The sequence below is a fragment of the Phalacrocorax carbo genome, chromosome 24 (genome assembly GCF_963921805.1).
Source record: "Phalacrocorax carbo chromosome 24, bPhaCar2.1, whole genome shotgun sequence".
In the NCBI taxonomy this organism is placed as follows: domain Eukaryota; kingdom Metazoa; phylum Chordata; class Aves; order Suliformes; family Phalacrocoracidae; genus Phalacrocorax; species Phalacrocorax carbo.
This window is the reverse complement of record NC_087536.1, coordinates 1,304,586-1,317,983: the sequence shown is the minus strand read 5'-3', so window position 1 is coordinate 1,317,983 and position 13,398 is coordinate 1,304,586. Positions and strand designations below refer to the sequence as shown.

Sequence of the window (13,398 nt, the reverse complement as noted above, 5' to 3'; positions counted from 1 at the left end):
GAAAAACAGTTAGGCAAAACTGCCTTTTCTGTAAGAAAATCCCATTTGACATCATTTGGCAGAAATGGGAAATGTGTAAGATACTGTAAGATGAAAAAGAAACTCACCAAAGGACCAAAATATTTAGCTCCACTTAATTAGTTTCTTTCACACTCTCCAGCAATTAGAGATGGGCCAAAAGATGTCTTTTAGGCAACATGAGCACCGAGGGCCTCAGTTTATACTTACCCCCTGCGCATATACTGGAAGGCTCTGCTGCCAGAATTTCTATACAGGATTTCTTCAAAATCTAAAAGACAGGAAAAAATGTCAGGAAGTATCTCAGACTTGTTTCTATAGAAACACAAATCCAAAAGCGTGAGAGAGAGAGAGTGCACTTGTTCTCACACAAACGCTTAACTCAACATTGCACTTTACATTCATGTCACAATTATGCCACATTGCTCTTCCATAGCAAGCTATTGCTATGGAGGAAGGCAACGGATGCTGGTGCTTCCTAGTATCTCAGCACAAGCTTGCCTTTGTCCATGGTACAAGTTAATATCCAGACTATGATCCGTAACAACTAAGGTGCACTCCGAAGGGTTAGCAAGGCAATTGCCCTCCCTTTGCAGTCACATCTCCCTCCCAGAATTATTCTGGACCCCAAAAGATTCAAATAAAATATCACAAGTTTAAGCTAAGCTGTTTAGCTTTGCATTAAAACACCCCAGGAATATCTACACCACCACTTCTCAAGTCTAAAAGCTTAGGAAGTTGTACTGAATCAGACTGACGAGAGCATACCTGAGTGCATCCTCAAAGTTGCGCTGTGCTATCAAATCAAGATGTAGAGACAATTGCTCTTTACTTAAACCAAACTTAAATCCAGCAGTACGTCTGTGTAAGAGTTGGCGCTGCCTTTAACCACTTTACGCGTGGACAGTGATTTACACAACCACTTCGGCATCAGGTTTGGCAGACTGCTTGCAAGGCACATGGAGCATGCTAGAGTTGGACACTGGGCCACACGGCGCTAGAATTGCTCACACTGTCATTTGCATGCAGCAGCCTTTCCCCTGCTCTGAAGACCAACTCATATTCTTTACTGCACAGTCAGCAAACTTATGACAGTGTCCGCAAGCCCCTGCGAGAACGGCAGCAACAACCAAGAGCCGTGGGTGTTCAGCACTGGGCTGAGCAGCCCCTAGACGAGGTAATACTGATCAAAATTTAGGTCAGCTCCAAGAGGCAAGTAAATGTCAGCCAAGCATCATGACTCAAATCCAACATGAAAATTATTTTCCCAACTTTAAATTGAAACATCTGTAAGAAAAGAACAGCAAGCAATACAGTAAATTCTGTATGAAAAAGATAATCTATTTTTTACTCCAGAATCGTGGCTCCCTGCCTCAAATACCTAATTGCAAAAGGTACAGATAGAGCAATGACTTATTTTAAAAAAACTTTCAAACAAAAGTTTGAGTTACTCAGAAGCAAGGCTGGTAGAGACCAAAAGAATACCAAGGGACTGAAGGAACCAGGACCGTCTGAGCTGCTGGCAGCCTGGCAAGTGAGGAGAAAGAAGATTTGCAGGAACAAGGTTACACAGGAACTGTCAAGTGGAAAAAAAGAGAAAGTCAACAGTTGAGAACTGAACTGAAAAGCACTAGAAGAATTTGAGAGGCAGAATACGGAAAATACATAAAAACAAAGCAGACTGTAAGAACGCTCTTCCAAAGTACCCATCTGTAGCTACCCATCCATCCATCTCCTGTCAGTCCTCCACTACCCACCCCTTACTCATTGCAGGTTCTGGTTCTCTGAAGATCCAGCATTCTTCTCCCAAAGTGACTGCCAGGGCTAAGGAGCACAACTAGGAGTTGATATTTTTCCAAGTATTTTTCCTCTCCACTGAAAAATGTCTCCTTCAAGAAAAGAATCTTTTCACACTTTTCCAAATTCCTCTTTAGATTCTGTTTCCCTCTCCCTCAGCATCCTCAAAAGTTTTAATACATATTTCTTCTCCTCATTGTCTTTCAGCAATGAAGTGAAAGATGAGAAGTAGACAAACAAGTGGGAGAACACACACATGAAAAATACAATCAATACTTTATTTTTTAAAAAAAACAATCCAGTAAAACCTCACATGATTAAGTCTGAAATTCATGACTTCTGTTCAGTCATTTGCAAACACTCATGCTGTAAGCCAGCTCGGATGGGGGGGTGGAATAGCAGGTGTCTCACTTAGATGATGTAGAGTTCCCTTCTAGACCAATCCAATCTATTTATATGGCTATAAAAAGATGGCCTTAATGGCTTTTTACAATGCCAACTGCAATATTTATTTTGATGTAGAATAATAAGTTTCCAATGCTCCAAAGCAATGCTCCAAAGCAGTAACTATTGCAAAAGAATTCCTTTATATCCCTTCCTCGTTATAAGGATACATTCAAAATGGACTTCAACACAGTCATCATAGAAGATCTCATCAAATCTTCTGTTCTTTTATTTCCCGAGGGCTGCACAGCCTTGTGCGGGCTGTAGGTGCACTTCATTCACTGCGGGCTGGCTCCCCAGGAAAGCAGAATAACATGCAAGAGTTGTGACGCAATCTCCCAGCTGAGGGCCTGTAAACCATTCCCGGGAGAACTGACTCCTCATTTTCATAGGGACAACTACAGCAGTTCTGCTTTACTTGGTAACTAACTGCAGGCCGCAAGGCAGCTTGCCTTGGCATCCACGCAGACGAGTATTTGAAGCACATGCTCCCTCTTGGTGAGGAAGCATCCCATTGTCTTGAGGAGCAGACGCTTAATGATCAAGCTCAGATTCCCAAATCAGTCTCCTGTTGGGCTCCAGTTACGCTCCAGCTTCACACAGACTCCTGGGAGGATCTCTCGTTAATATTTGTTGACACGCCAAATAAAAAAAAAAAGGCAACACATCCTTGTGGAAGCCTGGCTTTATTTGCCACAATTATCTCTATCAGGACAGAACTGAATGTAGAACTACCTGTGATGAATTTAGCTTTCTACCAGGCGTGCGCTAAAGCCAGCAGAGGCCCTGGGGGTGACCTGGGCCCTTTTAGAGACAAAGGGAAGAAGAGTGAAATTCAGCAGCTGCTTTCGTTTGTAATTCTGGTCCACAAGTGTGCAGGCAAATTATTTCACCACAGCAGCCACATATTTCTTATAAATTTTTTTCATCAAATTTGGGAATTCTAGTTAGCAAACAGAACGCTCAGGTTTAATAGAACATTACTGGCTGATCAGCGCTGGTGTGAATGGCCTACAGTCTGAGGCTAGGTACTCATTATCAAGCTCTGCTGAATTATTAAATAACAAAGTCTGTTGCCAATTAGAAAACAGTAATTTACTTACGAAGTGTTTCCTGGCCAATAATATCTGCATGAGCTAAGTAAAAAATATATTTAAGTCCTTTTTAAAGATGCATTTGGGGGAAAGAAGGAAGTAGAAAACATGATCATATACCACTAAAAGTAACAAGAAACACTATCCAGTTATCCACTATCCAGTTGAGACTGGGGGTTCACAGCCGCACTTTAGACGGGTAAGCTAGCTACACCAGCCAAGAGGCTCGAGTTGTTGACTTTCTCTTTGCCCTATGTAGAAAGCCTGGCTCTGACAAAAGACAGATTCAGAATATCTGTGTGAAGCTCCTGCTCTGAATTGCCCTCCAGAAATCCCACCCTTCCTTACTGGCTGCAGAAGTTTAAAGAGCCCGCCTTGCTGACCCGCGGCAGTGCTCGTGTAAAGCTCAGACCACGCGTTAGCAGTAAGGCAGACAGATGGCTTAGAAATTCTGTGTGCGTTACAGATTTTGCACATACAGGGCGTGCCTTGCAAAGGAAGTAATTTTCATCTCTCCCCCCCATTCATGGAGTCTCAGCCCCGCTCCCTGAACTGGGGAACATACAGTTTGGCTATTTGAACAACTAGCTCAGGGAGAGTCTATAAAAGCATCACCACATTCCTCATACTTCGTCTATCAGACACTCACATCAAGTTCTCACAAAAGTTACCACGTTACACATACCCAGCACTGCAGTTTGTCTAACAGGTGTGTTCAGAAATAGTACGTTTTCAAGCTAAAATTCCTTGAGGTGAAGGAGTAAATTGAACTGGCATATCAATTCTAAGAGCTGAGGCAAGACCTGAAAAATACTAAGGGTATGTAGACACCGTTGCAAGGTGATCCCAAAGGAGTACACGGGAAATTAAACTTAAGAGGATGAATCATTTGCACAATTTACACAGGTAAGAGACAGTCCCACAAGCTAGTTCATACTACTTCATTTCTTACACATCACAACTGCTTCAGGAGGCTTCCTGCAGCTCACTCAGAGGATCCCCTCTAAGGGACCCATAGATAGACTATATCTCTATCTGAGATAAGCTCAGAGCTAGGGCCACTGTTTAATATGAGGCAAGGATCAGGGAGTGTTCTTATTCCAAGCGACTGCTCTTTCAGTCAGTTTCTGTTGAAGGCTCAGAGCAAAGCAATGACAGGATCCCATCCTGGCTTTCATGTTGCTTCATGTTCCATTGCCTCCAGCACTCCTACCAAAGACATACTGAGCAGTAGATGAAGCTGAGTTTCAGGTTTTCCTTCTAAGGCTTCCTCCCTTTACTTTAAACTGAGAGGTTATGATCTGCAGAAATTTTTCACAGCAAAAAAAATTTAATAAATTACTTCAGTTCCTTCCATTTACTCCCCACCTTATAGCAATCAGGTGTCTGTTTCTCTACCAGATTCTTCCCTTCTAACAAATTCTAAATCCCCATTAAACACAGGGGAAGCTGAAGTTTTAGCAGTGGCTTTTTAATGATGAGAGAGAAAAAGCAACTGGTCGGCTTAATAAAAAAGTCACATTGTAACTCACAGGAGAAAAAAGGATCACAACTACAGTGTACCAAATACCTTCAGCTCCCACTAAAAATCATGTTTTTAAGCATGACTTCAGCATGGGACTGTATTTTCACCTCAGTTAAGCACAGCCTGGATAGCTTGGTGGTGCTCAATGGGAGACAGTCCTCTGAAAGCACTGAGCAGATCTCCCTGCAGCTCCCAACTCAGAACTTGCTGGCTCCCACAGAAAAGGAAGGGCAGGTGTACTGAAACCTTTGCAGACCCACCACCCCGAACATCTTTGCTCAGCAGAAGTAGAGGCCAAGTGGAGGCCAGCCTCAAGCTCCACCACCCACTCCCAGTCCCACCCTCTTCCTCATTCCAGAGGGACTAAGTCCACTGCCTCTGCACACACAGAGGGTCAGAAAAGACATGCTCCCCAGGACAAGGGGAGGAGGGAAGAGTCAGGATGCCTCAGCAGGAATACAGGGCAGTTCACACCAAATCCCTTCAGACCAGAACAAACTCAGGTCTTCACATGTCTAGAGGGATTTCAAACACTCATCTCCCTCAGGCTCATCACTATTTTTCCTTCCCCTGTTATAGCCACTAGCAGCTAGCAGCCTAACCCATTGCCCATACACATGGCTGAACATCCTTGCTATGCCAACCCTTACACAGGAATTGAAAATGCTTCCAAATCTCATGGCTCTTTCAACACCAAAGTGCTTTCCTGTGAACGCAAATGCTTGGTTTGTTTGCTCCAAGACAGAGGTGCTTTGCAAGGACAAGAAAAGAAGGAATGAGGCAGCTGATTTTCCAGCTAGAGCAGGAATCTACAAATTCTTTGTTATGCTACAGAGTGATTAATGTCCTTCTTGTCATTCCTTTTACACACCTCCTTTCTACCCACCCTACTGCAGTCACTCCACTCAAACGCAAGTGGTCAGCTCACAGATTCATTACTGTACAATTACACGTCCTTGTGACCCTCCTTTCCAGGGCTGGTAAATCTTGCACCAGTCAGTTGAAGCAGTTCTTGACTAGGTTCCTGGAGGCTAAAGTCTTCCCATTCTGTTAAGTGTAACTGGAAAGGGAGTCAGAACTGCTGCTGGAATTCATTAAAAACAGCTGCAAAGGGAATGCAGGGCTGGGAAGAAAACTAGGGGGTTTTTTGTTGTTTTGTTGCTTTTTATATGACACGCAACACCTGACTGTCCAAGAGAATTGAGGCAGGAGCCCCACACTTGGACAGTGCCAGGAAAACCAATAAGCAAGAGATTGTATTCCCTCTACATCTGAGAGCACTAGGGAAAATTGAGCCTGCACGGAGGGAACAGTTTTGCTTGGTACTACATGGTCAGAATGGTGCGTAACCACCATAAACACAGAAATCTGAGACCCCTCTGGTGAACCTACCCTCCCTAGCTTCAAGTTGCCTATTTCATCTGTGTTTTATCAACTAAAATGCCTATACCAAAATGAACAAAACACGTGTCCTTAAAAGGATTTCCCATCCTTCTTTGTAGCCATGGGAAGCAATCTAATTAGAACAGTTATGGGATACAACTGAGCAAAAGGAACATAAAAATACTGAAAGCTACCTGAAAACATACCGTTTCCTAGTGAACACTTGGCACATTTTACACTTATAATGAAAATGGCACACGCATCCTCTCATTTATTGCCTTCCCTGCTCAGTCAAGGGAAGCACTGGTCCTAGGTGACACAGTGTTAGGCTGCTCCAAGTTTTAGAGCTAGAAATCGGGATGCCTCATGAGGCATCCTTATTTGCCAGTAAAGACCATGGAGCCATTTGCATTTGTACACAAGCCATGGGAAATGAATCAATCTGTGCCCCTTCCTTTGTCAGCTGAACTGCTAGCTCTTACCCCTGCCACTCAGGAGTGGGCCAGCTCTTAGATGCTGCACCCAACCCTAGGGGAAATGCCAGGAATTGATCAATCTGAACCAGGAATCCTATTCCTGGGGGGTGAGAAATAGCCCATAGTAGGATCCCTTCCCCTATTCTAAACAGGTAAGCAGTGCAGCATGTCCATCAGGACAGAAAGGATGCCAAAGGATGACAATCAAGCAGCAAGATGGAGATCAAAGAGTGCCCTAAAACCACATACAGAACGTGCTCCAACACATCTCTGCTGTCCCAGTCTGTGGCAGCCATTTTATAAACTGTCACCATGTGCCTCGTCCATGCAATCGATTACTTCCCATCAAGGGGGGAGACATACAAAGATAATATTTGGGCTCAAACCTTCCTGAATTGTGACCTGCTGACAAACTCCACTTGAAGTAGCAATATTAGTACAAACAAAGATCAGTCTCTTTAGACCAAATATTTAAGTGATTTATTAGCAGTCAGCAGGCCCTTGTGAACACAGGAAATCTTCAACTGTGCAAGCTAACACAAACTAACATGCAAACACATGATTAAAAATACTTACAGAGTCTATGATCCCCTGAAGGGCTTCAAAACCGTCATTCACTGGAAAGACATGATCTTTGCTGTCGGCAATTCTAGCCAGCTGACAGAGTGGTAAAATAAATAAAACAGAAATGCAAAGAATGAGATAGATTAGCCACAGGCAGCAAATTAAGACTTCTCCAGACTCATCCACTTGCAAGTAAAAAAAAAAACAACAAATACTCCAAGTACTCTGCATGGATTGCTAGCGCATTATAGTTTGTCAAACACTGAAAAGTTTATCTTTTTAGCATGACTGATTTTAGAAAGCTCTATATCAGGCATCAGAAAAGGCTTCTCTTAACTTTGAAGACAAGACAGAACTTGGCTTTCACTGATGCCCAGAGCCTAATGATCTTTATTGCAAAAAACTGTCTCCCACATGACTGTAAGTCAGCCAGCACAGTAACTCCCCGACCAAAATAGGCCACAGCATCAACATGACAGGCCACTAATACAGCAAAACACTTCAGCACATACATCATTTAAACCAGGGAACAAAGCAAAATTATTCAGTATTTTCACATGTAGAGAAGACCAATGCAAATCGTACATCATCTGGAGATACAGGCCTGAATCACCTTTGCTGTCAGGACAGAGATTTGACTATTTGTCCTACGCTCAACTATTAGAGAGCCCAGAAGAAGAAAGCAGGCAGCTAACAGGAGACATTTTCTGAGTGGAGGAAAAAGAGAGCAGAAGAGCATTTGGAAGCCTGCATGACAAGGAAGAGGGCCATTCATGAGGTGGTGGTAAGATAAGGGGAACCAGGACATCACCTGTAAAAAGCTACATGCAGGTTCACTTGTCAATAGCATGCTAAGGGTTAAGGCAAAAATATAAGCCCAATTCAGAAGTAATGAGCTCTCCATGCATCTGCTGGAACAGAATCAAGTTTTACTGCTGCAAGGCCAACGTTTGTTATAGTAATTCTCTCCCATGGCAGAGGGAACATCAACCCAGCAGGCCTCTTTGGCGTTTCCTGTAGCATTGCAAATTGGAGGCAGCGGACTAGCCACACATTCCTCCCTAAACCCCACTGGCTCCACCTTTCCAGCTCATGTCACTCAGAATTCCCACTTCTCAAGCAAAACACCCAACTGCCAACCTCCTGGTCTGCATCCAGAGAAACACTCCAGGCAACCTTCCTCTGCCTGCTCCAAGAAGGGTAGTAAAGCTGCTTGCTGCTTGTCAGCCAAGATACAGCAGCTTCTGTAAACCAGGCTGTTTAGAGTTTCCTCAAGTCATCCCCCATAGTCGTCCTCCTAGTGCATTCTGGGTCTTCAGACACAGTCATCTAATTCCAGTTAATTTCTTCAGCATCTCAATGACTTCAAGTAGCAGTTGTCTTTGTGGTCTGCTACTTAAGATCTAGTCTCTTGCCATTTTTATCCCCTTTTTGTTTCTTCTATGTCTTACTCTGGGTTACACTAGTCTCTGGTTTTGATTCAAAGGACATTGTTTTAAACCAAGTTTGTTTTGATTCCATTTTGAATCAGTGTCTTTGATAGAAAGCTGAAAACCTGGAAAAGCTCTAGTCAATAAGTATTTCAGCTCTCCACTTAGGGGCTGTACAAGTGTTTCGGTCATGTTAGAAAAATACTGTTACACTTGGCGTGAAATGTAATTCATGGGCATACCAACATTGATATGACAGATTCAGAAGTCAGACTATCAAATGGGAAAACACTGTAAAATATTAGTGTCACTAATGAAGCTGTTTGTTTTTTACAGCATAGTTTTCCCGTGAAACAAAAGCTGGACTGAAACTCAAGTGTTACATGGCAATACCTCAGTTTTAGCAGGGGGGAAGCCCCACAGCCTCCTTCTGTCTACAGCTTAAGCCAGACTGATTTGCTGCTGTTCTTGTGTCTTTTCCTCTGCTTTTCTCCACCATTAGCAAGAGTCATTGTGGCATGCAGGCAGAGGGACAGTTTTCCACATATGAAGATTAAGACAGAAAGTGGCTTAAACCCAACACTCAGACCAAGACACCTGAGACTGTCAAACAGTCAACAGAAGGGGAGGAAGACCTCCCTTGAGGAGACCCCAAGGAAGACCTTGAGAAGTCTTGACAAAGCGATTCAGCAGTGTGTGCTTGTGTTCACCATGCACCTTTGCCAAGGACCACAGTAAACACGAGTGCTTCATTTACCTGGGTCTCATTGAAGTCTTTCACACCAACACAATATACTGTTGCTCCCAGGTCACGTGACCGATTAGCCTGAAACAAGGAAAGGCAGGATGACATGGATGCATATGTGATGGAATCCAGGTTTCCGAAAGGTCTTAATTATAAATTTAATCTTTCTTTATAAAATGAGCAATGGGGGCTTGTCAAAAAAGAGCTTTAAAAGCTTTCTTACTTGATTCTGCAGAAACAAGTTTTATCTGCCACTAGAGTAGCTATTTGTTTAGTAAAGCAAACCCCAAGGTATTTGGTAGGGCTTTTTATACCTAATTATCTCACCTTCCTTGCTTCTCCAGCTTCCTAACATTTGACTGTCCAACAGATGTAAGACAGACTAGATCCTTTTTCTTTTCACCATTTAGGACATTTCCTGGTATAATAGTAACCTAAAATGTTTTGATATTTTCTATTTCAGACATCTGTGCCTGGACTCATGATATCCATGGGCAAAGAGACATTTAATTCCATCTGCTACAAAACTGTATCACTCCCGCTGTTACCACAGCATCTCAAAGTAAAGGGAGTACATCCACAGCTTTGATTTTTCCAGGCTATTTCACTGACTGACATGCAGATGAAGTTGCATTTACTATTCAAAAAGCCACTGTGCTAAATGCTTTTGTCAGCGTAAGTATGAATTAACTAATTTAATCATATTTCATTAGAACAGGAACACCTGACTGAAAACTCATTCCTAGAAAAGATGGTAGCAAGTCAGATTATATCAGAAGACGGTAGTAGTTCAAACTGTGAGATAGCAAAATGCCTTACAAGAAAAGCACCATTCCAGTTTTACACCAGGAAACTTAAAGCAGAAGAACTGAAGCACCTCGCAGTGTAAGAGCTGAGGTCAGGTCTCTGTTCTACTAGCTCAGACTGTTCCTCCCCAAACCAACACAAATATAGCACTTCTGACCTCCCAGCTTGTTCATTCACCTCTGAAAACAAAGTTGTTTTTCTTGTGGATTTTTGATTTCAGAAGGAAGAAAAGGAGAACAGTAAGGGGGGGAACTCTAGATTCATGACCTTTGTTTGTGCTGTAGCAATATTGGTTTTGTTCTACAAAGCCATTCTTTTTGTTGTTGTTGGACTTAATGCTGCACTTTGGAGAGATTGAGGGGAAAAATCCTGTCCATAGCAAATTCACGTAACAATACCATCTTCCAAGTTTAGGTCATCTTAATTTGACTGACAAGTGAAAATTGGTTCATCTCATTAGAGGCGACTATCAAAAGGACATCGGTAGGAACATTATACAGCAAAGCTTTCAAGTGCTCAACCTACTCTTTATCTAACATTTTGCATAATATGCTAATTTAATAAGGGCATCAAGAATACATGCTTGAATCTTGGAAACATTTGTGGAAATTTCGGATTTGATCATCTGAAAGACTTTCTGATGCGACAGATTATAGCAACAACAGTCATCCTCTTTCTGTGGTCTTCACTTTTTGTGAAAGAAGAATCAAAGAAGATTCAGGTATTTCCCAGAATAATCCAGCAAATAGTGAAACTTTTCAGCTGTGGACTATTCCTTCCTCCAGGTTTTTTTTAACTGGAAGTTTAAAGCCCCCTCCTTTCCCAAGAGCAGTCTCAGTTTTGATGAGTCAGAAGCATTGCTGCTGTTAATGTTTATCCTTAAGATTCACACCTAAAGAGCACCAAAGTGAAGTTTTGTCACTAGGGAAAAAGGTTTTCCCTGCCTTTTGCCTTCAAAGCAGCAAGCAGACATTTCACTGTCTCCCTGGCTAAAATGTGTAAGACACTTACCTCCCTCTCAGAGTAGAAAAATAGGTCTTCATGTAGTTCTCCATCTGTCAACGCAATGATGACACTTGCAGTTCTGTAACCTAAAGACAGAAACTTCTTTAGTCCCTTGCTTTTGAGTTATACTTGTTGCACTAGCCTAGAAAACATCCTGCTAGCAACCTGTTAGCACGCTTAAAGGACCAGAAACAGTGGACGTCAAGCCCATGTCCTTAACTCCCTTCAGCCAACCAGTTTTCAGAAAACATTAATTTCTCTGCACTTTTTCCACTCAGGCACGTGCCAATGACTTTTAACTGACAGCCCCTCATAACCATTTCAATATTGCAGACCAGTAGATTAGACTGCAGCCATCAAAAAACCAAAATGCTTCTGGTATTTAGGAAATATTAATGCTGTCAATTCAAGCAATCCAGAGATTTTTTCAGCTTATGATAAAAAGCTCAGCTGGGGTTTAAACAGACATGATAGGAAAATGGCCGAAAATCTTCAACCTTCCTATACAATGTATTTCAGCAATATAGATAAACCTTGCAGTCTTCCCTGTGTATTGATTATAGCTTGGGTTTTATAAGTTTGTGCTAGTTTTCAGGAGTGGCCAAATTGAATTAATTCATATTTCTGACAAACAGGTGCGAAGGAGCTCTCTAGGTACATCTTGTACAAACACTGTTACAGAAAAATAAAGGCTAAATATGCCCAGATGTGTAAATTATCAACCTTTAAATGTCTTCAACTGTTTTGGGTATTTTCCTGCCATTACTGGTAGCTGTGCCTTTAACAAGCTGTGGCTGAAGAGACAAAAATCCAAACAAGCATCTACTTCAATTACTGCAGAACAGACATCCGATATGTAAATTTCTTGATGCCATTTAGAAATCTTCAATTAAATAATGTCGTAATGACGCAACAAGAAAGTTGAGTGGTTGACAAACAATAAGCAACAGGCAGGGCCATTCATGTGGCAGATGTGCCTACGCCCAAATGCCTAGGCTTTTTCTGTAGGAAATGGAGAAAAGCAAGCACTTCTTGTACAAACTTAGGAGCCCAAATGACCTCCAGAGGTCATTTCTCCCTCCATTGACTAGTGCAGGAGCCTTAGGACCTACTGCAGGTGATATAAACACTTCTTTAGCGGAGCAAGGACAAACACGCAGAACTAATAAAGACAAAACACACAGGCCAACACTCAGACTTGAGGACCTGGTTTTCCACTGCTTCTTGCATACGGTGGCAACCTGTTTACATGTAACATGTACACACCAGCACATAAAAGCATTATCAATCCCAAATTGAATTGTTCTAGCTATTCCATTCTGCTGCAGTCATATTTAACAGATGAGTCCCAAAGCTGTGCGTACATAGTCACTACTTCATTTTATTCGTGAGTGGCCCTGCAAAACCATTAGGACTGGCTTTATACTCAAACATCTGCTCACCTATCTGTTGGTTTCCAAGAAGCAATGTCTATATTTCTACTTCAGGCTTTGCAGTGCAGAAAGTTGTTACATTAATTACAAGGCAGGAAAATACAAATATTTTTAGAATTGTCTGCACTTACTACTGGATTTAATAATTGCTTATTGAAAAAACTTTTACCTAACAGCATCTCCACATGTTTCAGAAGAAAGAAGAAATGGTTACCCGAGTCCTCAAGCAAAAAGAATGAGATAAGGTACTAGACAGTCTTGCTAAGAGTAGGCACCTTCAGTCAGCCTGGCTCCTCACTTTTGGCCTGAAACACGTTCATTCCAGCTCTGGACCCTTAAAGCTCCACCTCTTCTTTTTCCTTTGCAGGAACAACCACCCTGAATAGCACTGCATTCGTGTAAGGCTAGGAGCCACCCCCCACCTTTCCCACAGTGAAGCTGCATTGCAAATCTATTAAAGTTATCAGTCAAAAAGAAAGAGAAAAAAAAAACATTGAATGGATCAAGAAAGTCTCTCACCGTGAACATTTTCATAGTAAATCTGTTCACTTGCCTGAAATTAAATCAGAAGATTATTAGCAATAAATGAATAATAATACTTTGTGGGCATCTACACATGCACCAGAAAGAAAGAGAAGATGGCAGTGAGGATGATGTGTGTGTAGTCTGCTCATAAC

General features: G+C 42.1%; 1 protein-coding gene across 1 annotated transcript in view; it reads right to left on the bottom strand.

The window, feature by feature from the left end:
• The window catches only part of ANTXR1 (ANTXR cell adhesion molecule 1), a 110,976-nt gene that overhangs the window by 83,470 nt on the left and 14,108 nt on the right, over window positions 1–13,398 (bottom strand). The window contains exons 5-9 of the mRNA XM_009510948.2: window positions 13,241–13,274; window positions 11,295–11,374; window positions 9,489–9,557; window positions 7,314–7,394; window positions 229–289 (exon numbers count right to left, since the gene is read on the bottom strand). Of these exons, the coding sequence (XP_009509243.2) occupies window positions 229–289; window positions 7,314–7,394; window positions 9,489–9,557; window positions 11,295–11,374; window positions 13,241–13,274 (325 nt within the window). The remainder of the gene's footprint in view (window positions 1–228; window positions 290–7,313; window positions 7,395–9,488; window positions 9,558–11,294; window positions 11,375–13,240; window positions 13,275–13,398) is intronic.